At 49.5% G+C, this 21,775-nt stretch overlaps 10 protein-coding genes across 10 annotated transcripts; 8 read left to right on the top strand and 2 right to left on the bottom strand.

The window, feature by feature from the left end:
• Positions 1–677: 677 nt before the first annotated feature.
• On the top strand, positions 678–2,732 carry N7473_013377 (fungal specific transcription factor domain-containing protein; the record flags this gene model as incomplete). Its single annotated transcript, XM_057159316.1, has 4 exons — positions 678–700; positions 733–948; positions 1,012–1,486; positions 1,551–2,732. 4 exons carry the CDS (start codon positions 678–680, stop codon positions 2,730–2,732), a joined length of 1,896 nt encoding a protein of 631 aa, XP_057002052.1.
• A 301-nt stretch (positions 2,733–3,033) lies between these two features.
• On the top strand, positions 3,034–4,739 carry N7473_013376 (FAD-binding oxidoreductase; the record flags this gene model as incomplete). Its single annotated transcript, XM_057159315.1, has 2 exons — positions 3,034–3,994; positions 4,125–4,739. 2 exons carry the CDS (start codon positions 3,034–3,036, stop codon positions 4,583–4,585), a joined length of 1,422 nt encoding a protein of 473 aa, XP_057002051.1. The 3' UTR covers positions 4,586–4,739.
• Positions 4,740–5,764: 1,025 nt separating this feature from the next.
• N7473_013375 (Zn(II)2Cys6 transcription factor) lies at positions 5,765–7,108 on the top strand (the record flags this gene model as incomplete). The annotated part of the gene is made up of 1 exon (XM_057159314.1): positions 5,765–7,108. The coding sequence occupies one exon, from the start codon at positions 5,765–5,767 to the stop codon at positions 7,106–7,108; it is 1,344 nt and encodes a 447-aa protein (XP_057002050.1).
• Positions 7,109–8,290: 1,182 nt separating this feature from the next.
• Positions 8,291–9,621, top strand: N7473_013374 (uncharacterized protein). The gene is made up of 2 exons (XM_057159313.1): positions 8,291–9,262; positions 9,324–9,621. The coding sequence occupies exons 1-2, from the start codon at positions 8,504–8,506 to the stop codon at positions 9,387–9,389; spliced, it is 825 nt and encodes a 274-aa protein (XP_057002049.1). The 5' UTR covers positions 8,291–8,503; the 3' UTR covers positions 9,390–9,621.
• Positions 9,622–9,689: 68 nt separating this feature from the next.
• Positions 9,690–10,934, bottom strand: N7473_013373 (fasciclin domain-containing protein; the record flags this gene model as incomplete). The annotated part of the gene is made up of 1 exon (XM_057159312.1): positions 9,690–10,934. One exon carries the CDS (start codon positions 10,932–10,934, stop codon positions 9,690–9,692), a length of 1,245 nt encoding a protein of 414 aa, XP_057002048.1.
• A 266-nt stretch (positions 10,935–11,200) lies between these two features.
• On the top strand, positions 11,201–13,541 carry N7473_013372 (multicopper oxidase; the record flags this gene model as incomplete). Its single annotated transcript, XM_057159311.1, has 7 exons — positions 11,201–11,398; positions 11,456–11,511; positions 11,563–11,673; positions 11,734–11,793; positions 11,847–12,017; positions 12,075–12,200; positions 12,257–13,541. The coding sequence occupies 7 exons, from the start codon at positions 11,201–11,203 to the stop codon at positions 13,539–13,541; spliced, it is 2,007 nt and encodes a 668-aa protein (XP_057002047.1).
• Positions 13,542–14,729: 1,188 nt separating this feature from the next.
• On the top strand, positions 14,730–16,694 carry N7473_013371 (flavin-containing monooxygenase; the record flags this gene model as incomplete). The annotated part of the gene is made up of 7 exons (XM_057159310.1): positions 14,730–14,787; positions 14,862–14,993; positions 15,051–15,079; positions 15,131–15,161; positions 15,226–15,517; positions 15,566–15,692; positions 15,762–16,694. The coding sequence occupies 7 exons, from the start codon at positions 14,730–14,732 to the stop codon at positions 16,692–16,694; spliced, it is 1,602 nt and encodes a 533-aa protein (XP_057002046.1).
• Positions 16,695–16,960: 266 nt separating this feature from the next.
• On the top strand, positions 16,961–18,196 carry N7473_013370 (uncharacterized protein; the record flags this gene model as incomplete). Its single annotated transcript, XM_057159309.1, has 1 exon — positions 16,961–18,196. One exon carries the CDS (start codon positions 16,961–16,963, stop codon positions 18,194–18,196), a length of 1,236 nt encoding a protein of 411 aa, XP_057002045.1.
• Positions 18,197–18,537: 341 nt separating this feature from the next.
• N7473_013369 (uncharacterized protein) lies at positions 18,538–19,457 on the top strand (the record flags this gene model as incomplete). The annotated part of the gene is made up of 2 exons (XM_057159308.1): positions 18,538–18,598; positions 18,655–19,457. The coding sequence occupies 2 exons, from the start codon at positions 18,538–18,540 to the stop codon at positions 19,455–19,457; spliced, it is 864 nt and encodes a 287-aa protein (XP_057002044.1).
• A 144-nt stretch (positions 19,458–19,601) lies between these two features.
• N7473_013368 (uncharacterized protein) lies at positions 19,602–21,471 on the bottom strand. The gene is made up of 3 exons (XM_057159307.1): positions 21,074–21,471; positions 20,470–20,982; positions 19,602–20,408 (listed from the first exon to the last, which is right to left on the bottom strand). The coding sequence occupies exons 1-3, from the start codon at positions 21,428–21,430 to the stop codon at positions 19,896–19,898; spliced, it is 1,383 nt and encodes a 460-aa protein (XP_057002043.1). The 5' UTR covers positions 21,431–21,471; the 3' UTR covers positions 19,602–19,895.
• Positions 21,472–21,775: the final 304 nt, after the last annotated feature.

Raw genomic sequence — 21,775 nt, 5'->3', positions numbered from 1 at the left:
GAAAGGGGCGGACTTATAAACAAACCATCCTGGGAGCGATCAAAGGAATATTTCAATTTTGGACAAGCCTCTCGGTGCCGAAGTCTCGGTCGGAGGTGACGGAGTCCGTTACGAGAATTTACCAAAAATACAGTCCGGTTCGGGGCCGTTTGATAGTTCCTAGAAACCCAACATCCCTTAGGCAGCAGCTACCTATTCTTTAATTTGATTTCTTTTAGAAGCTCTCTCTAATTAGATTTGTAACCGTCTTCCTAAACATGCTAAAGATTCTCCTCTAGGGTATCTTACAATGGTTGTTTCAAAAAAGAATATGAAGGCTTGTCGGGACATCGAAATTACTATCTCGAGTTCTGTGACGGTAAGCACTTTGTATACATCAATACACATCCCATCTATTCATTTCTTTTCTTGTTTCCCCCTATCAACCCCCGTCAACGGAACTCCGTCGTCTCGGACAAGGAACACCATCCCATGAATTCCGACACGACACTATATTACAATATTATGGACGCCTCACACATCCCCAAACGCCCAATCCGGTTACGATAGGCAACACCGACTCACACGCGACATGCTATCGTCCAACTCCAAAATAACTCGCGGCCACTCATGCGTTTTCTGTCAACAGCGTAAAGTCCGCTGTGACGGCCACAGACCCTGTTCAACCTGTCTACGCAATGGCCAGGAATGTATTCGGCGGGTGGGTTCCAAATCTCAACCTCCGTCGAATAGGCCGCATAGCAGAGATGCTGGGGTGAATAGTGTTACGGAGCAATTGGCGAGACGATTGGAGCTTTGTGAGCGGGCTGTTAAGGCTCATGGGATTTCGTTGGAGCCTGAGGGTGAGGTTGATAGGAAAATTCCTGTGAGGGTTATGGCGAATGGGTCGTGGCCGGCTCTCGAGGGTCAGTTGATTAAGGAGACGGCTCATGCTAGATATGTGGAGAAGTAGGTTGATATTTTACTTCGCTCTGTTTTTGCAAAGACGTTGGCTGATGTTCTCCCTGACAGCCCCCTCTGGCAAGGCCTGACCAACGAACTGGACAGTGCTAGCAGTGTCGCAGATGAAAGCGAGAGCGAGTTCGTTCAGAATATAGATGCAGGAACGTTGCTCTTCCGGCCATCCTGTCCCAAGGGTGTACGCTCCCTCCATCCGAATACGCCGCAGAATTTTCAGCTGTGGCAGATATTCCTGAACAATGTCAATCCCATCGTCAAACTGTTACACGCCCCGTCTACACAGCAGTTGATCCTGGAAGCTGCGTCGGACTTGGATAATATCTCACGGCCAACCGAGGCTTTGCTGTTTAGCATATACCTCTGTGCGGTGGCTTCTATGGATGATGAGACTAGTCTTCAAGTATTGGGGGCATCGAGATCGGACTTGATGGCTCGTTTTTCACGCGCTGCTGAGCAGGCACTCATCAATGCTGAGTTTCTACGTTCTACAAATGTTTCGATTCTTCGGGCTCTTACACTTTACCTGGTAAGCCACATATATCCATCAATGCACTTTTTCTTAGTTCATGAGACTAATTCTATCAATCTAGCTGGCAACGCGACAACGCTACGATGTCCAAACCCGGTGGCTTCTCACCGGAATCGCCAGTCGTATCGCCCGAACAATGGGCCTCCACCGCGAACGCAGTCTCGGCTCTTTACCCGCCTTCGAGCGAGAAATGCGCCGCCGCCTCTGGTGGCAAATAGTCTTCATGGACAGTCGCTCAGCCCAACTATGCGGAATAGTCGTCGACGCCCACTCCTACCATTTCTGGGACACCGAGCGACCCCGCAATCTCAGCGACAGCGACCTATCCCCGCTAATGCAGGAACTCCCCCGGGACCGCCCGGGCGCCACGGAGATGCTATTCTGCGAGATCCGATTCGAGATCGGCGATTGCATGCGCAAGTTAACCGCGATGGAACACCAGTTTGTTGGAGCTAGTATTCCCGAGCGAATGGTTGAGGAGGAACGGGCTATTAATGCGTTAGAGGGCCGATTGGAGGAAGGGTATCTTAATGATTGCGATCCGTCGATTCCGTTCCACCAATTGGCGTTGTATTTGGCGCGTTCGTCGATCTGTCAGATGCGTTTGGCGGCGAGACATCCCCGTCGATGTGGGGAGGTATCGCGGGAGGATAGGGATCGGTTGTTCTCGTTGGGGCTGCAGGTGCTCTCTTATGATAACTTGACTTATGCAAGTCGGGACTTGCAACCGTTTCTTTGGCATGTGGGGATGAGTTTCCCCTTTGAAGCGTTTATTCTTGTCCTGACGGAGCTATTGTCCCGACGTGAGGGTGAACATGTGGATCAGGCGTGGGCTAAGGTCGATCAGGTCTATCATGACCACGGGGATCTGATTACAGCGGCCAAGACGAATCAACTCTACTTTGCGCTCGGGACACTTACGCTTCGGGCGTGGGAGGTGCGAACTGCGTGGACGAGGCAAGGGCCGATCTTGTCTCAGCCGTTGGAGCCACAGTCTGTTGCGCGCCTTCGTGCTCTCCGAGGGAATTCCCGGGCTCCGTCGCCTGGTGCATCAGCCCCCGGTCCTGCTACTGGGGTTGCCCCACTGATGTTGGGCGCGGGACCGGGACCGGAGGAGAGAATCGGGGAGTCGGAGGGTTTGTTGATGCCCGGACGGATGAGTTTAGAGCCCGGGATGGATATGGCCCAGATTGATTGGGAAACTTGGCAGAGTTTGATCGATGGGCATATGACTTGTTTTTAGCAGAGGCTCGTCTTAGAGATGGACTACGCGTTTTGATGGAGTTAGAGATGTATTGATGCATGAATTGTCAGGCTTCTGTTGGTCTCGGGCATGATCAGTCAATCTTAGGGCGAGGATGGTCTGATTCAACCTCGACATCCCCGATCCCGATGTGACTCCCGCATTACAGTGTGCATATTTTCACTTTATATACCTATAAATTCGTCCTGGTCAATTATGATCTGCAAAGCTCATCCCAGTCTATAAATATTCAATAGCTCTGTCCCAACTACATTATTCATATACGCAGAGTATCTTCAAAATGACCGTCAATACAACCCCATCCTTCATCGCTCCCCCAGAGCATCGCCATGAACCATCCTCCTTCGACCCAATCGTCGATACCAAAGATGCACCCTCCTTCGTCACTACCCTTCGCGCAGCCGATGACACTCTCAAAGTCTACACTCGCTCATCTCCGAACTTTGAAACCCTCCGCGGCCTCTACAACAAACTAATCACCCACCAACCCCTGGCAATCTGCCGACCTCAGACCATCGAACAAGTCCAACTCATCATTCGTACTGCCCGCGCCGCAAACCCACCCATCCCCGTCGTGCCACGCTGCGGCGGCCACGATGTCTACGGCCGAGGCCTGAAGCCCGATAGCATCAGCATCGACATGCGCGAACTCGACATGCAAACCCTTGCCGAAGACCGCGAGTCTATCCGCATCGGCGGCGGTGTAACCTCGCAGAATTTCGTCGGATTTCTAGATAACCACGGTCTTTGCACCGCGAATGGAACGGCAGGGAACGTGGGGTGGACGGGCTGGGCCGTGTGGGGCGGATATGGCCCGTTGAACGACTACGTCGGACTAGGAGTGGACAATATCCTTTCTGCGAAGTTGGTGTTGGCGGATGGATCCCTGGTTGAGGCTGATGCGGGCTCGGAGTTGTTGTGGGGGGTCCGAGGAGCTGGTGGTGGTCTCGGGGTGATTGTTGAGACTACTGTGAAAGTATACCCGATGCCCGTTGTGTTGGCGGGTTTCATCGCGTACCAGTGGGGCGCGAGTGAGAAGGTACTCCTTGGTCTGCAGGAGTTGCTTGATCGGGGCATTCCCGATACGATGTGTTTGCAGATGGGATTTATGAAGACCAAGTGGGGGGTTGGAATGAGTCTGATTTTTGCTTGGCCTGATTCCAAGACCCTTGATGAGGGTCGGACTTGGCTGGAGACTGTGAGAGGGCTGGGCGAGATTCAGGTTGACACCGTTGGTGAAAGTAAGCTTCTCTTTCTTATTCGTGGAATTCTTGGTGTTTGCTTCTTCCTCCTCCTTGTTGTGATTGTTTGGATAATTTCCCCACCGGTAACTTTTGTCCCCAATTGCTGATTGCTGACATTGATCGACAGCCACGTTTAAGGCGTTTCAGGCGATCACCTCCCGCGTGGTGGACGACCCAGTAAACGTCGCCACTCGCAGCGCCTCAATCTATAAATTCGGCGCCGAGACTATCGCCCTACTGCAAAAGTACTCCGAGGCCATCCCCGACGGGCGTCAGTATAATGTGATTGCGCATATTGGACACGGGAAGAGTACAGAACCGAATCCCGACACTGCCTTTGCCACGCGCGAACCCCACATTCTGCTTCATATCAACGCCTGCGATGAGCCGGAGCGTATGGACGAGGCCCGGGCCTGGGTGAACGGGCTCATGAAGGAAATGAATGCTACCTCCCAAGCCATGAATCCCGTATACGTGAGTTTCATGGGAGAAGACGAGGACCCTCGCGATACTTTTGGGTCGCATTGGGACCGGTTGCAAGCTCTCAAGAAATCGGTGGATCCGGAGAACGTTTTCCGCTTCCCTTGAGGGTATTCACGGGAGTCTAGATGGGGACTAGTTTGAGGCTAGAGACAGAAAGAGACTAGGACACGAAACGATCTGAATAAGCTTCTTGGCTCGTGCTTACCGTGTTATCTTTTTATTTGTTTTTAAATTAAAACGAATTTTCCACTCCATTCTGCATAGACTTTCGTCAGGCTTATTTGCCATCGACTTTACTTTACCTCGTATCCATAATTGTCTGCAACTTGGCCTAAGTGTCGCCACGAGGGGGGATAATTATCCGCAGGAATAGATAGCATTACCCACAATTCTCGTCCCCCATTGGAAGCGCTGCAAAACAATTGGGATTCTAGGCCGATCGTGTAATCTGCGGGTGAGACTTTCCTTTTCTCCTGAAGGGACTTGGCGCCTCCGAGGCCAGTCAGACGGGACGGGTCGATCAGGTTGCAGTGTAAGCGCAGGGCGCTCGTATTGTTGGAAGCTACTCGTCTCGGCGCATTTTGAGTTAAGGAAGAAGGAAAAGAGGTGTTTTTGTGAAGAATTGGCTCCGTTGGTTCACTCGTTTACTTCTGCGCTATCATTCGTATTCTCCTGTCATATTGTAAGGCCCAAGGCTGTAGCTATGGGGCCTAAAATCCCTATTGAGGTAAGATATTCACAGGATCGATCAATGAATCATGGGTGGGGGTGAGATGTCGTAAGAATTGAATCACGCTTGAATACGCTCAATCCTTGCTGAACTCTTATCACCAAATCAGCTCAGGTGAACACCCTGAGGGGTAAATAGCTGCGAGCAAGCGCCATAGATCTGAAGATGTTCAAAAACGGTTGGTCGTTAGGGTTACATTTGCCCCCTGCTTTGCCTTGAAAGGGTTTAGCTGCAAGATTCGTCCGAGCTTACATGCATTTGTTCAGCAAAGCTCGTGGACCCTTTAGTCAACCTATTATGGGATCCAATACTATGACTGTATTGATGGATATTAGTTTATTTCTCACCCCCTCTCTCGTAACACCTAATAAGCTGCCTGAGTTGATGCAAATGCCACATTAATTGAACACTGTCCCAGAAAAAGTTCTCCGAGGCCTGGGGGCCTCTTACACATCTTCAAGGGCCTCTAGCAATTCGAACTTGATTTTTATTTGGACTTGTACTACTTGGAGGATCTGATTCTGGTCATTGATTTATTTTTCACATGGATCAAGATGGCCTTTCCTGCGCAACAACAAAGAGTGGAAATCATTCGTGCAAGCTGTGATAATTGTGCCAAATCCAAGGTCCGCTGCAGCAAGGATCAACCATCTTGTCAACGATGTCTGTATCAAGGCGTCCCCTGCATCTACAGTCCCTCACAACGGTCCCGAAAGCGACCCCCGCCAACTCCTCCGCCGGGCACCGCTCCCCACTCTCAGGGGGTTGCATCGACGAGAGATCGGAATGGATCAATTCTAGATGCTTGCCAGGGTTCACAAAGAAGAGACGATGAAGTAGTGAATGAGGGGCAGATCATGGCCGACATTCGCACCGTTGACATGACTAGCCCCGATCCACTACCCGTTCAGATCGACACTCCTTTCTCCGAGAGAACTCAATTCCCCGCCGATGCATTGAGCCCAATCAAATGGAGTGAGCTATTGGAATCGTTTGACAGTAGCACACCGACTCCCAATGACTTGCCTGGTATACCGGGTATACCACAAATGCCAATGGCAAGTCCACAGTCGCGGATGGATACCAGCACCAGCAATGGCAACGGTCTGGACGAATTCCCTTGGCTATTACCCTCCGATTCACATAAACAATCCCTCTGGTCACTACCAGCACAACACCAATCTGTACACCAATGCTCCCAACTAGCCATGTCGGCCATCTCACGACTAGACGCACCAATGAACCCCTGCCCAACACTCAGCCGCTCAAACTGCCCTGACCGACGAATACAAACCATCACCAACGGCTCCGGAGCCCGAAGTTTCGACGATATCCTCAAAGACAGTCATTCCTCTCTAGAGGACGTCCTAGCAATCCTCGAATGCCCCTGCTCCATCAAAACAGATCTCATCTTCCTCGTCACAACAACCTGCACCCGCGTTCTATCTTGGTACCAAGCAAGTCTAGACCGCAGCGCCGGCTGTCTACCCCGCGAACCAGACAACAGCAGCGGCTACAGCGAAAGCAGTAACGACAGTGGCAGCAGAAGCCGGAGCCGAAGCAGCCCCGGCGCTCCATCGTCACTACGATCAACCCCCGAAAGCAATATTCTGCAGGGACTGTCGGAGTCTTTCCGGGAGTGGGTGTCGATCCCGTCGATTAATGTGGGTGCCTACACTTTGGAACCAGCTCAGTCACGGCGCATGATTGCCCAGTTGATTTTGGCGGAAATTGATAAGGTGAAGGAGGTTTTAGCGGCGTTTAGCCGTAGATATTGTCGTCAGAAGGGTATGTATGGTGGTGATGATAACGAAAAGGGCTTGCATTTGGCGCTGGAAGCTCACCTGAGGCATCAAATGAAGTCGGTGGCTCTTACTGCGCGGGAGCTTTTGAGCTAGCTAATTTGCAGGTGTGTTTTTCCTTGTGCAGGTGATTGTCTTTTTTTTTCGTGTTTGCTTGTATCTTTCCTATCTCTTTTCTCGCCCCCTCTGTTCTCCGTACATATGCATTGAGACTTCTGCCACTTGATAACGATGATGGCTGCTTACTTACCTGTCTTTTTTCTTTCGCGATTTCTTCTTCACTTATCGAATGTTTCTATCTGCCTAGCCACGTCACAGGATGATAGACCGATGAACACGATTTTAGAACAAGCTATGATGATAACCGGAATAACGATAGAGTATATAGTCAATTTCATACATGGATCTATCTATCTATTAACTCTTCTGAATCAAGTCTCTCCTCTTTTTCTTGGAAATGCACATCGATCCCTTGATCGTGAACTCCGGGGGTGTTCAGGTGTGCGGATCTCAATTTTGGGCAGGGTTGCATCTCGGCACCGAGAGCGCGAACATCTAAAAGTACACCCCCGAGCTACAAGTCTGGACCCTTTGATCCACATTTAGCTTGGCCTGGTAATTATTTTACTCGGCTGAACACTAGCCCCACCTACTTCTAACCCCTCCTTCATTTTTTTGGGGCAATTCCAGCGGTACAAGAGCGCTGTTCATGCGGGAATAATTCATGCATGTCAGGGTGTCTAATTAATCGCTCGATCGATAGAAACGAAAGTCATTATCTTTGCTCACTCTCTCGACTAGAACTGTAGTCACGTTGGCATTAACAATATCAGAACAGACAGCGCTGGTATTAAACGGAGTAAAGCACATACTACACTAAACTAAAAACAGGCCAAAGATCTGCGACTAGCAAACCAGGGCGTCCTTTAGCAACTGTCCGAGCTCGGCACCGTGGCCCCCCTAGCTTCGGTCCCGAAATTTCACTGCTGCAGCCAAGACGGACCTCCGAAAATGGGCTTGCCCAGAGACTAATGCAGCTTCATGCACGAGTAGCAGACTAGTGACGCACCATGTATGATCTGGATTACGGAGTGTTTTTGCTTGTTGTTTTCGGTGTTTTCCGTGGAAGATCTTGCCTCGAGGGGAAGGAGGTCAAAAATGTTGATTTTAATGTGGTAAAGCCTAGACTTGGCCGTGGCTGAGTGAGAAATGAGGGTAATCACCGATATTAACCTTAGACATGTGGATACAAATCTATCTTGCAGGCTACACGTCGATAATGCTGGGCCACGACGATTTCACGACGGCATTCGGTGTAGTTTAGTCGGGACTCGGTTTCTGGTCGGGTCAGACCTTCGCGATCTATTGTAAAATCTCAGATTGCCCTCGGAGAAGCGATGATTAGGGAAATAGCTCTATATAGAGTGGTCGAACCAATGGCGAGGTGGTGCACCCGATGCTTGCTATTCTGCAGAGAGTCTAACCAACATCATGGCCCATTCCGAAAAAGTCAGCCAGATTCCTCGTGGACGAGGAGGAGCCCTCCACGGTGATCGCAGCGACAAAGGCTCATCGCCCCTCGGCACAGCCATCTTCGCAGTCCTACGTATCCTTGATCCAGTCCTGCAGTATGGAATCCTTTCGCCCGGCCCTACTTCACTTGCAGCCCCCATCCTGGGCTTATTCGGCGGCACTCCGCTGCCTCTCGAGTCCGCCCCCATGGCACTGGGTCTCTCACCCTGGCGGCTGACGCTGCTGGGTATGTCGCTCCTCGGCAGTCTAAAGGGCATTTTCTACCTGTTTTACGTATCGGAGACAAAAATGCCGGTGAAAACCGCTTTGCTGGTTGGCATTTTCAAGGCATTCTCTACAACGGTCAATTCGCTCATGTTCTGTGCTGCGGCTACCTCGGCGACGAGCTCGTACAAGCCTGACGCAGTCACCGGCTGGCACCCTATCCTTTCTATTGCTTGTGCGGTTTTCACGGTCGGGATTACTGTGGAGACTGTCTCTGAGCTTCAGCGGAGATCGTTCAAGAAGGACCCCAGTGGACGGGGTGTTGGGAAGGTGTATACCGGAGGATTGTTCCGGGTTGCGCGTCATATCAACTATGGTGGGTATACTATTTGGAAGGCTGCGGCTGGCCTTGCGGCTTCGGGTTGGGGCTGGGGTGGTCTGACGCTTTTGTGGTTGCTGGCTGAGTTCCGCAGAAGAGGTATTCCTGCTTTGGATGCTTACTGTGAGAAGAGGGTATGTTATTTTTCCCCTGCTGAAAGTCTTCGATTATGCGGGATGCTAATTTTCTTTGTAGTATGGTGAGGAGTGGGATCAGTTCAAGCGCCGGACTCGGTGGAAGATGATTCCTTTTTTGTATTAGAGCTGAATGGAGGGTGGTAGATAAAGACCAATGGGGACATGCGCATATTCTAGTCATCTAGTAGTTGTTACAGCTCTGTCGGCTATCAATGCTCAGAGTATTAGACTTCAGATACGAAAGTCTATCGAAAGAGAATACGAGAACTGTTTTGTAGGCAGTGGAAATCAGGCATTATTGCATTATCGTACCACGATTAGCTTGTAGAAAAGATACAATATGAAACAAAGTCAAATTTATCAGATTTCGATAGTAATACTTCATAGTATTTATTGGAGATTTGATATAAACGGACAGACTCAGCTACCTAGATGACCCCTCACTCTCAATCAGCGGCTGTAGTCGCTCCATCAGCTCCTCCACAGTGATACCTCCATCAAGGTTCATGGTACGTTTCACAATAGACCACCAATCCAGCTTCTGCTTCCCCAGCTGGCCATCACCTTGCATGAGTGGTGGCAAGACTACAGCATCAATCTCATGGATTACCCCATCCATAACAACAATATCTGGGCGGCTGACCTTCCACTCGTCATTGACTGCGAGTGTCCGGCGTCCGGTGCTTGACTCCAAAATAGAACTTGCAGAAATAAAATGCCCTCCAGCAAGAGTCGGCATTTCCACGGGATGAGTAGCGGTTTCTCGAGAAAAGACAACTTGTTCTCCATTCTTTGCTGGGAAATGAACATCCGAGAACAATGTCTCGTTGGCCACGATGTGGTATGCAAGTAAGGCTTTCAAGTACTCGCTGCCTCCCGGGCCGAAAAGGAAAGCATTCACTTTAGGGCCAAGTTGCTGGAATGCTGCATTGGTTGGGACGAATAGTGTCTGTCCCATATGGGTCGAGGTATCATTGACCACCTCCGCCAGTCCAGTATCAATCAGTCCTTGGCGAAATATTCCGAGAGACGGGGTATATCGAAGTACGTCTGCGGCTGAGTCTGGCAACATCAAAAGTCGGTCAACGATGTGTAGATGGCCATTGACAGCTGGCTGAGATGATATCATTTTTGAGCCAAAATTGAACGTGACGGAGTCTGCGTTGTCCTGTACGCTGATTCGTTGCTGGTTCTTGAAGAAGATATCGGCATTCACGAAAGAGGAGACCGTGTTTTGACTGCGTAATCCCTGGGCCGAGACGCCTCCTTTGCCCATGTGGTATCCAACCAGGAATTTCCAGTAAAACCAGGGAAGGTCATAGGGAAATTCTTCTTTGTCGAATGCTTCATTGACGGGCGCATAGATAGTGAGTTGGGCTTTCGGTGCCCGGAGACCACCGACAATATCGTCGAATTCTCCCACGAGCTTGGCGAATTTGCTCAAAGAAGGATCATTTTGAATAGATTCCCATAGTGTTTTGAGTGGGGGTGTTTCTTCAGTGGGAAGTTTGGGTTGGAACGTCTCGTTGATCTCAACTCGAGATTCTATTACCACGGGCTGTGGCTTCTTCCATCCCTCCAAGTATGTCTGGACAGCTAGAGAGACTGTCACGGCGACGAGCGCTACGCGGAGGGCCTGGAAAAGGGCTCTTTTGGCGAATGATTTCATGATAAATTCGGTGTCAACTCAAAGACCAGAAATTGAATCTCAATCAATCATCCTGGATCATATTTGGGGAAATCCCTCTAGTGGATGCTCTATCGGGGCTTACTCGGGGTTGTATGCAGGGCTTATGCCGACCTCCAACCGACTCGGGGTTCCGTTATGCGGCTAGACTCATCCGCAACAACTTTATTTTTCATATTGTCCATTAGATTTATTCTTCAAATAGAGATTCAAAATTTTCTTTCTTGGGATTAACACATGTGGCAAATATGATGCCTAGTCACGCTCTTTGTTGGGCGTTGTGCTCGCTACTGCTCCCCGGACTCACCGTTGGAAAACTTATCCGCGAGGAGATCACATTAACATGGGATTTGGGAGCACCCAACGGTCATGTCAGGGAGATGATCAAGATGAACGGAGATTTTCCCGGGCCATCTTTTGTATGGGAAGAGGATGATGATATTGAGGTAATTTGGAGCGCTGCCCTTCTGCGTCTGGCGAAATAGTAACTTTTGAAACTCCAGGTCATTGTTCACAATAAAATGCCATTTAATTCCAGCATCCACTGGCATGGGTTAATGTGAGTCTATTATTTTACATGTCATAAATTTCACATCTGATGGTGGATTAGGATGCAAGGCACACCGTGGTCCGATGGCGCGCCTGGGGCGACACAGCTCCCCATTGAGCCTGAAGAGATATTCATCTACCGATTCAAAGCCAGTCCAAGTGGAACCCATTGGTGAGAGCCGAAATGAGACATGTACCTCTCATTGATTTTGCCATTTACTAAGTGTTGGAGGTACCATGCTCATTCGCGAACGACACTATTGGATGGTCTATACGGAGGCATCTTTATCAGGTTTGCATCCCGACCAACCACCGTAATACAAAGCTAATTTAATTCTGAGCTAGGCCGAGTCAAGGCACTCCTGGGCCTTGGAGCCTGATTTCCAAAGACAGATCAGACATTCAAGCAATGGAAAAGGCCTCTAGTAATCCGAAACAGGTGCTTGTATCTGACTGGACGCATTTTAAATCCTGGAATTATATGGAAGCTGAAGAAGCCTCAAAGTTTACAATCTTGTATGTCTTGACCAAACCCAGTTTGCATGGATTGGGCGCTAATTGATTCTGGTCTAGCTGTGTGGATAGCATTTTGCTTAATGGCAAGGGGAGTATTTTTTGCCCTGGAGAAGAATATTTGGTCAACCACACCAGCACATACATGAAATGGGCTCTGTATCCGGGCCACGTCAATGACAAAGGGTAAACACTCCCTTCCCACTCGAAAGTATTGAAATTTTGAGTGCTTACAGCGTCAGATGTTTTCCGTTCATGAAATCTACCGAGGGTCCATATCTCAGCCAGGGAAGACCAGAAACAATTCCTCTACACCTTCAAAAGGGTTGTGTCCCCGCCACTGGTGACCAGGAAGTGATCCACGTCGACCCAAAGTCTAGATGGGCAAGTTTGAACTTTATCGGTGCCGCCACCTTCAAAACGACAATATTTACGATAGACGAACATCCCATGTGGGTTTACGAGGTAGATGGGCACCGCATCGAACCGCAAAAGGTCGACACAGTCAAAATGTACGCTGGCGAACGATACTCAGTCATGATCCGACTGGACAAAGAGCCAAAAGACTACACGATACGCGTAGCAGACAGTGGGTTGACTCAGATCATTTCATCCTTTGCCACGCTTCGCTATGCGGGGAGTACGGGCGCTCCTTCAACCAGCCGTGGAGTTATCAACTATGGAGGCCAAAATACTACTGCGGTCGTGACGCTCGATCGCGATCATTTGCCGCCTTTCCCACCACTGAAGCCAGCGGCAAGGTCGGATGAGCACTATGTTCTCCACACACACCGGTGGCTCAGCGCATGGCAGTATACCCTCAGCGGAGGAGGTATGTGGCAAGAAGATCGCAGTGCATACACACCATTACTTTACGATATCAATCAGCCAGATGCCCAAGACGAAAACCTTATCATTCGCACACGGAATGGGTCTTGGGTTGATCTCATCATCCAGGTTGGATCGCAGCCGGGTCAGCCTCAGGAATTCCCACACATGATGCACAAGCACACAGGCAAAATGTGGCAAGTTGGAGCAGGCGAGGGTATCTGGAACTACACGGATGTTGACGAAGCGATGGCTGCCGAGCCACATCGGTTCAATCTCGAGAACCCCAACTACCGTGACACATTTATCACTTCATTTGATGGGCCTTCCTGGATGGTGCTGAGGTACCACTCTATCAATCCTGGTCCGTGGCTTTTCCACTGCCACATCGAAACTCACCTGGCGGGTGGCATGGCAATTGCTCTGTTAGATGGTGTCGATGCATGGCCGGAGATTCCCCCCGAATATGCACCCAATCAAAAGGGTCTTGTGCCTGGACAGCCCGTCCCACGACCGGGGATTTATCTGCCATTACCAGAGAAAAGGCCGGACCACGATCTTTTATTCGCGGAGGATATTGTGCAGGAAGCGGCGGAGATGGATATGGTTGAGTCGTATCGATATTCGAAAGCTTGGAATTCGGTGTTGAAGAAGATGATTGGATTCCTTGAGACGATCAAGTCCACTCCGGAGTCATAATACTCTTACAATTTGTTTGTTGTTTTGTCATTTCTAATGGACGCTACAAGTGTCTACTAAATACTATATAATCGTTTGGGCACTCGGTAAAATATACAAAGTTCAAAAAAGGATGCGCGAAGACCAGGTAAAACCGTGCAGAATGTAGATTCATTAAGAACAAATTATGAGTTCATGGTTTACATTTTTTTTCTCTGCAACGGTTCTAGTTCCTCTCGCATTCTTACCAGATACCTACAAGTGCTTCAAGAGAAATCTGCCTCTTAAAACATGATCCTATAGTTGGAGTAAAATTGATTAACGTAATTCACGGCCGAGCGGGCCACGGTCGTGCGGGCCACCCCAAAACACCATACTACATGCGATAAATTACAACTTCATATCTCAACAACCGTTTGAATTTGAGACTGAATAATAAGTACGAACAAAATAAAGAGTATGAATAACCTACCCATGCAGTAGAAAAAGATAGAACTAAGGACTAAGAGAGGTATATATTCGAATCTAAAACATCAAAAACACGCTGTATTTTATGGTAAAGTAGCGATATACCCCTAAAGAGCTTATGAATTTATATATATATTATTCCTATACGCATATTAAAGTATATCCTATAAGATGAGCCAAACTAAACATTTGGGGGTTGAACTATAACGGAATCAAAATGCAGCATTTAGTATGGTATCTTAGGGTGGCCTGCACGACCGTGTGGTCCGCTCGGCCGTGAACTACGTTATCTTCATCTCATGTTGACTGTTTCGTAACCGTTGACTGTTCTGTCTCGTCCAGGACTCAGTCACTGCCAATGAATGGCACGTGGCTCAAGCAACTACTTGCAAGAATCTATCTCGAGACACTCCCATGCTAAGAAAAGATTCTGATTGGTCAGTTGTTCTACGGGCCATTTCCATCGAGGCCAATCTTACCCCGAACCGCCTCCCGATCTGCAGCCCGAGCCCCGAGAACCGATAAGCCCATCCAATCAGAAGTTCGAGTCACTCAAGTATGTCAGACCACCTCCTACTCGGTGATGAAGCTATAGCTTTCAGTGTCTACCGGAGTTGAGCTCTCGGATTCCAACAAAGTAATACTCTAGTCTCTAGGCCTTTTATCATCTCTAAGTCCAATCTCTTACAGCAGGAACTCGGTCGATTTTTCTTTACAAAGTATACTAGCGATAGACTTGACATGGCTGCGCAAACCTCCATGACTGACAAGACCCCAACGGTGGCCGTAATTGGCCTAGGTACGCCAATTTTGAAAGCGCTTACATTTTCTCATGAAAGTATGATTTTTAACTATTGTTCTTCCATTTTCTAGGGGCCCTTGGGCTTGTGGCAATGAAAAATCTGCTTGAAGTAGGATTTGATGTCACTGGCTTTGATAAGCACCCTTATGTCGGTGGTTTGTGGAACTACAATGAAAGCAAGGATGCAATTTCTGTTCTACCTAGTGAGTTTCTCTGTTGATGAATTATGATATGAGATGCTGATCCAGGTGAAAAATCAGCCACTGTGGCCAATGGCTCGAAGCAAAGAGTGAGTTTCAGCCAAAATGACAGGCGGAATATGATATCTAACTTTAGTTAGGGATGTTTCACAGATTTTCCCTTCCCAGATGGTAAATTCCCAACCCCTTTTTTTACTCCAACTACTCAGGGGATCTGAATTCTCACTATTTCTAGAAACACCGGATTTTCCACCAGCAGCAGATATGCACAAGTACCTGGTATCGTATGCTGAGCACTTTGGTATTTTGCCACGGGCTCAGCTAAATACAGTTGTCCACCGCGCGGAGTGGAACCCTGATACTGCTCTCTGGGATGTCGAGACCTCTACTGGCGATGAGCCAAAGGTTGTTCGCAGCTTTGACAAAGTTGTGTACTCCATGGGACCGGATCAAACCCCCAATGTACCCTCAGTTTCCGGAATGGATCGTTTTGGAGGTGAGGCGGTGCACTCTATTGCTTTCAAAAGGTAAGCTGTCTGACCTGCTTGGTGGCATTTTCTCGGCTAACCGATCAGACCGGAGGATTGGGCTGGCAAGCGAATGCTCGTTGTCGGCTTTGGAAACACAGCTGCGGATGTAGCGTGTGAGCTTGCAGGCAAAGCAGAGAAGGTGTATTTGTCTCACCGACACGGTAGCATTGTGGTAAGTAAAAGAAAGATTATTCCACAAAATTCGATCTTAGGTTTCCTGGTAGCTGACAATAACCCGTAGCTCCCTCGATGGGTCGATAACAAGCCTGTTGACCACATCCGAACATACCGAAAGGGCGTGTTCCTCGAGCAACTGTCCCGTTATGCCCCAAGCATCTGGACAAAGCTTATGAACAAGGTCATTATGGGCCTGCGAGATCGACTCTATGATCTCAAGCCTGAATGGGGATTTGACCCGGCTCCATCAGTCAATCAAGCACGACCAATTATCAGCGATTACTTGGTCGACAATCTCTCTCGCGGACTCATCACTTCCAAGCCACCGATTGAGAGGATTCTTGATTCTCAAAAGATTGAGTTCACAGATGGAAGCGTTGCTGAAATTGACGGCATTATCTGGTGCACCGGGTATACGGTCGACTACTCCATCCTGGGTAAAAGTGATCCCACCATTTACCGAGGTTCGGACATCCGCAGTGCCAATGGGCGCAGAATCCCACGCCTATACCAGAACCTACTCTCTTTGGAGCATCCAGAATCATTGGCATTCATGGGAAATCTATCATTCATGAATCCGGCGTTCCTCATGTTTGATTTAGCTACAATGGCCCTAGGCCAAGTGTGGTCTGGCCGATCGCCACTTCCACCTCGCGAAGAAATGATTCAGGCGGTAGACAAGCAACATGCATGGATCGCAGAGTTGGCAGCCAAAGGAGCGGTTACTCCCGGTCTTGTGAAGGGTGCGGACTGGTTGGACTGGGTCGAGGAAACGGCTGGATTGGGAATGAAGGAGAATCTCGGATACGGCCTGCAAGGATGGTACTTCTGGCTAACGAACCGTTCCCTCTGCAATACTCTCATGGATGGTTTACTTCTGCCATTCCATTATCGTCTGTTTGAGGGAAAGCGAAAGCGATGGGAAGGTGCTGAGGAAGCAATCTTGAAGGTCAGCGAGGAATTGCGCGTTAAGAACGAGACTAAGAAGTGGCAGTAGCGGGTGGAATCTTGGAATTCTGGGTTCTATATTTTTCAAATTGGTACATAGGTTCTGTTCAGGGCTAGAATTGGATTTCATTTCATTTCGCTATTCTTGGACTCGTGAGCTTTGCTTCATGGTATGTTGGCCTCGATCGGGTTTGTCAATCGGATATCGGGCTTTCGGTCCCCGTAGGTTCGAGTATATATCGATGGGAAAGCCCCAATTCCAAAATCTAGCATCCAGTATACTAGGCCAAATAAAAAGAGCTAAAGATTTTTACCATGGCTGAGACTACCGTTCGAAAGGTCGTGGTAGTGGGAGGTGGTGTCGCCGGAATTTCACTGGCACATCATTTGCTCCGACGAACACTGCCAACTCTGACCGAGGCCCTTGGTCAATCTTACCATGTCACCCTTATTTCACCATCATCGCACTTCTACTGGAAAGTTGCCGCTCCAAGGGCTTTGGTGGATCCCAATCCAGGCTTTCCAGAGCCCTTTGCTTCCATCGCAGATGGATTTCAGGAATATCCCGAGTCACGCTTCAAGTTCATTCAAGCTCGTGCTACATATCTTGACGAAAAGGCTCAAACTCTCCATGTACAGCTCTCCGGTACTAGCGAGATTGTTCCTGTGGAATACGATTCTCTCGTGATTGCCAGCGGGACAACCACTCACAGCCCTTTGTTCTCCTCTGCGGAGACACACACCGAGACGAAGCGCATCCTCGGGGAGATGCAGATCCGCTTACGCGATGCCAAATCAATCCTTGTGGCTGGTGGAGGACCGACGGGTGTTGAAACGGCCGGGGAGATTGGAGCAATGAGACAGCACTGGCCCGACGCAAACAAATCAATTACACTGCTATCGGGCAACGCTTGCCTGCTATCGCATGCAAACCCTCGGACATCTGCGACTGCTGAGCAAATGCTCAAAAATCTGGACGTTGATGTGATCCATGAACTCCGGGTTACATCGGCTATTCAAAAGAAGCAAGATCAGGGCCCGTGGGAGATAACCTTGAGCGACCAGTCTACCCGAAAAGTCGATGTCTACATCGATGCCACGGGAAGCACGCCCAATACCACGTTCCTACCATCTACATGGCTCGACTCGAAGGGTTTTGTCAAAACCGACCAATCCAGTCTTCGTGTACAGAACGTGACTGGAGTCTACGCATTGGGTTCCGTTACTTCCTTCACCAATGGAAGCTTCTTCGACGCTATCCAGCCCGTTCCATCCCTCATTGACAGTTTCCGGGACGACCAATTGGCGCTCTATCCCGAGTTATCGAGCCGAGGCCAGACCTGGTGGGAGTGGATGTTCGGTCGTCAAACACGATTGTATCAGCAAAAGGTTGCGCTGACGCAGTTCGTGGCTGTGGGCAGAGATGGAGGCGTCGGGGAACTCGGGGGTTGGCGAGTACCAAGTGGGTTGGTATACAAGGCTAAGGCAAAGACTTACATGGTGGAGAAGATGGACTCCGTTGTATACGGGCAAGATTCTCGTCGGGCTTAGGAATTAGTCAAGCTAGATAGACGAATAGCAGTCACATTTACCTTATCTTTGTCATTACTTGCTTTTTCTCGCTGTTCCTACGTGGAGCTTCCAAATACATCTTCGAAAGCTGTTTATTTCCTTGTTTCTAAGCACTCTGGACAAATTTCTGGTTTCTTTTTCCTCACTTCGTCTGCATAATGCACCGCCGATATCAGCTCGGGTCAGCATGGATCAGGGTTTATGTCGGGCCCCGAGGAACTTCTCCCGACCACACTTCCGACCATCCATCCAGTCCCGTTCTAAGTATATGATTAGTTTTAGTAAGACTCGTAAAAGTTTGCTTTTTTTTATTATCCACCATGCGCTTCCTCTGCCTTCATGGGCGCGGGACCAGCGCCCATATTTTCAAGTCCCAAACTGGTACAAGCGTCCACTGTCAAAGTTTCGGAGTATCAGCGCTAACAAACAGAATATAGCATCTTTCCGCCTTAAACTCGAATCTCTTGCACCCGATACAACCTTTGAGTTCATCGATGCTCCATTTGAGTCCGACCCTGCTCCAGATGTAGTCCCCTTCTATTCGGCTCCATACTACACTTTCTGGCAAGGTAGTTCAGTCCCAGCCATCAAAGCCGCTCTCGAACGATTACAGGCCAAACTAGACCGTGATGGCCCATACAATGGCGTTCTCTGCTTTTCGCAGGGATGCAGTCTAGTTGCCAGCTATCTTCTTTACCATGAACGTACACGTCCGAACATACCCCCGCCTTTCCGATTAGCTGTATTCATCTGTGGCGGGGTGCCTTTGCCAGTTCTCGAAGACTTGGGTCTGCCCATTTCTTCAGAAGCTCAAGAGTGGGATGATGAAACAAGGCGTCTGCTTCTATCCAAGACTACCGACCATAGTTGGTTGAACCGGAAGAGCGGCGCTGGTCGAGGTGCAGCCACCGATCGATGGGCTCCGGTCCCAGGTACTTGTCCTGTTATCCGTGGTCTAGAGCACCAAACGAGTGTTTTTGGGCTGGATTTTACATTGAAGCCGGCTGATATGAGAATTCGGATTCCTACTGTACATATCTGTGGCTCGAAAGATCCACGCTTCCCCTCTGCAGTACAGTTGCATGCTTTATGTGAGGAGGAAGCGCCGTTATGGGATCATGGTGGTGGGCATGATATTCCCCGAGGAAAGGAGACATCTCAGCGTATTGCAGAGCTTTTGGTTAAAGGGATGAGCCGGGGAGAAGAATGGGTGCATCCTGCTGTCGGCGGGCTAGCGTAGTCTTTTTTACATATAAGCTTGCATTATATATTTTTTGGTGGTTCAACACGTATTCTAGTCGTTTCTGTACATAGCAGATTAAAGCAGTATTCCTAGTATACAGTAAAGCTAAGTTTGCAAAGTTGAAAGTGTAGACTAAATGGGTTAAGAGAAATTGGTAATAATGCATTAACTCATGTGTCCTAAGTAAAGGAGAATAATCAAGACTGAAGAAAGAGTGATAGGTAACCTCTAGATATACGATCACATGACCTTCCATACAAACATAACCAGAGCGCGTCGCCCCACCCCTGCCGGTGCGTTATCATTGTGTTGGCTAACGAGTCAACTATTTACAACACGAACCAATCGCTAGAATGCAAATAAGCTGCGCTCAGATGGTTGTGATGCCCGTGCATTATTGCCATGTTGTAAACAGGAAACCGGAGAACCACGCACTCACTCATCAAGAGTGACAGTAAGAAGGGACATGACACTTCCCCGAGGCTGCGACACATCCGTGAGTCGCAAACGCTTATCCGCTAGGCTCAGCAACTGAGTCCAGTCATCCAGATCTCTCTCACAGCTGTTGAACACTTGCAGCATGGTCAAATCACGCACCCGTAGCAGGCGCTCCTTGGTCGAGGCTATTGAACCCGGGCGTGGCAATACGGAGTCCATGATGACGATACGCGAACCCCGACGCATCGCCGGGACTAGTTGCTGCAAGATGCGAACCGCCTCGGGTATCGCCCAATCGTGCAGGATCATGCGCAGCAAATAGATGTCAGCCCCGATGACTGGCTGTGGCTGGAAGAAATCGTGTCCCTGGAAAGTGACACGCGATGCCAGATCGGGTTTCAGTGTCGCGGCCCCCTCGGCGGCATTCTCGGGGAGATCCTGCACAGTGATTTGCAGCTCTGGGAATGCTTTGGCCAGTGCCATTCCTGCGTTTCCAGTTGAGCCACCGACCTTTTGCACTGGTTAGTGTCATATCGACAGATTGAGCGGATTTGCTAAGGGGAAGACTTACATCCACAATCTTGGCCGATCCGAGGCCCGCCCAGTTGAAGCCGGAAAGCAAGTGGTCCAGCTTGGTGCCTTCACTGCTGGTGACATTCTTCATGTATCCGGCAAACTGTCGGGTCCGCTCGGGTAGCGTGGCCAAGTGATCGAAAAATGGCAAGTCGGTATCCGCAGCGACATTATAGGCGGTCTCGGTTCGCGACTGGCTGGTCGGCCATCGCTCAGTAGCGGCCACAAGACTCAAGGCAGCCGGTACAGAGGCCTCACACATGAACTGAGCCCAGTCGTTCAAACTCTGGTTGGTCACGAACTGCGCTGATGCCGCCGTGTGTGCGATACTTCCCGACTGGGGCTCGTAAAAGACCTGACTAGTCATGATCATACGTGCTACTGTCTTCAATGTTCGCTCGGGGACGCCTGCATCCGCCGCCAGCTCGGCATAGGTGATTGATCCGGTGGAAGGAACCCGTGAGAAGATACCAAAATGAATCAACCAATGGAGACACGAAAGATATTGGTACTATGGACAGTTTAGTCGAGTTAGGCAACTGGGAAAGGGACAGAGGGAGACATGAAAAGTCCCTCCATAGCTAGAGGGAAGGGAAACCCACTTGCACGGCGAGGTTGGGTAGGTACTCTCTAGGTCCTGATGCAAGCTGAAACATCTTCATTGATCCCTCCAGCAGCGCTTCGCGTGCTGCCTGGACCTCGCTAGGAGCGGTTGCGGGAACTACTGTTGAAGCAGCATCGCGCCCGAATGAAGGCGCATTGTAGCCCTCGGACTGTAGGAAAGTGCTCACGATCTGAGCATTCGACGAAATGGAACTCGCCAGCTCGCTGAGAAGGTCATCCTTTCCAGCAGGCAGTGACTTAGGGTCTTGGGTGCCCTCCAACACTGGAGAGGGCACGCCGTTGGAGATCAGGGGAGACATGACACGAGTAAGAAATTGATACAGATAGTGGAGCATACTATGAAAGGTGGCGCTAAATTCTCCGGAGAACACTAATCTCTAAAATCAAAGCAGGGGAAACGAGAAGATAGACATCAGAAAAGATGAACACGAATATAGCTCGGAGGCCGGGTCTGAATTACCACTCGGGTTCCGAGTACAAGTCGGAGGCCGGAGCTCGATTATCAGCATTTCTCAGCAATTCGGTCGTGGTATCGCAATTCCGATTTTACTTCTTTGTCTACCCCGATCATTGGCTGTCACTGGTAAGCCTGTTGGTGCCTGGGAAACTGTATCCCCGAGGCTTGTCTATGCTGACCCGATGGGGCTGCATCGACATCTGCAAGTGCTTTCAGCTGTCTC

Source organism: Penicillium subrubescens (genome assembly GCF_028828155.1).
Source record: "Penicillium subrubescens strain IBT 31985 chromosome Unknown utg000014l_segment0_segment0, whole genome shotgun sequence".
Lineage (NCBI taxonomy): Eukaryota > Fungi > Ascomycota > Eurotiomycetes > Eurotiales > Aspergillaceae > Penicillium > Penicillium subrubescens.
This window is presented reverse-complemented; position numbering and strand designations above follow the sequence as displayed.